The following is an 867-nucleotide window of genomic DNA, read 5'->3' on the forward strand; positions in this document are numbered from 1 at the left end:
ACATAAAAGTAATCAGAATGCAGCTACTTATTCCTTTGTTACTCACTGACGCGTGAACTTCTCCTTTAAATGACGCAACGCTCTGCCCTCTGTGTTTAACGCTGCTCCTATTTAACAAAGCGGTTTAATAAAGGATGTATTGATCTTGTGAATTTGCTATGCCAATATTTTTTAAAATATTTTTTAATTCCAATTTTTAATTGGAAATGACAATTTTAGTAAAAATATAGCATTAAAATATACCGTATTTGTACTAAGTGTGTACTAAGATGGCGGCGCGTTCACACGCTGCGGCCTCTCTCTCTCCCGACAGAAAGGTGTTTTCGTGTTTTTTGTCTTGTGAGTCGCAGTGTTTTTGTACGTATTCGTCACGTCTATCTGTCTCTAAGCGCGCATACAGTCGTGAGTTTCTGCTCGATGTCGGCAGAACCACATTTTTAGAGTTAAACTCTGCGCACGCCGAAGAGCTGCGGGACCTCGGTCTGCTCCGGAGGCCCACACCATCACCGACCCCCACTACTGCATCTCCCCCACAGCGGAGGCGCCACAAGCGGCGCGAGAGGAAGCAGAAGAGGGGTAAGCGCGGAGGTATCCGGGCTAGGCTAGCGGCTAACCCACACAAGCCAGCTATCCCCACCATCGTACTGGCTAACGTACGCTCTTTGGACAATAAACTGGACTACATCCGACTACTACGCTCAACTCAGAGGACTGTAAGAGACTGTTGTGTTTTTGTGTTCACGGAAACATGGCTCAACAACAGCGTTCCGGACTGCGCTATTCATCTCGATCAGCTGACATGCTATCGAGCGGACAGAGCTCGCGTCGAGGGAGGTAAGACCCGCGGCGGCGGGCTTTGTGTTTACA

The 867-nt window shown here is 47.9% G+C and overlaps 1 protein-coding gene across 1 annotated transcript in view; it reads left to right on the forward strand.

The window, feature by feature from the left end:
- The window catches only part of LOC107756568 (WD repeat-containing protein 87-like), a gene marked incomplete at its 3' end in the record, with an annotated part of 31,776 nt that overhangs the window by 1,150 nt on the left and 29,759 nt on the right, over positions 1-867 (forward strand). Inside the window, 1 exon segment of the mRNA XM_016573778.1 lies at positions 351-834. Coding sequence (XP_016429264.1) covers positions 351-834 — 484 coding nt within the window.

The sequence above is a fragment of the Sinocyclocheilus rhinocerous genome, unplaced genomic scaffold (assembly GCF_001515625.1).
Source record: "Sinocyclocheilus rhinocerous isolate Xijiao unplaced genomic scaffold, SAMN03320098_v1.1 scaffold5023, whole genome shotgun sequence".
Lineage (NCBI taxonomy): Eukaryota > Metazoa > Chordata > Actinopteri > Cypriniformes > Cyprinidae > Sinocyclocheilus > Sinocyclocheilus rhinocerous.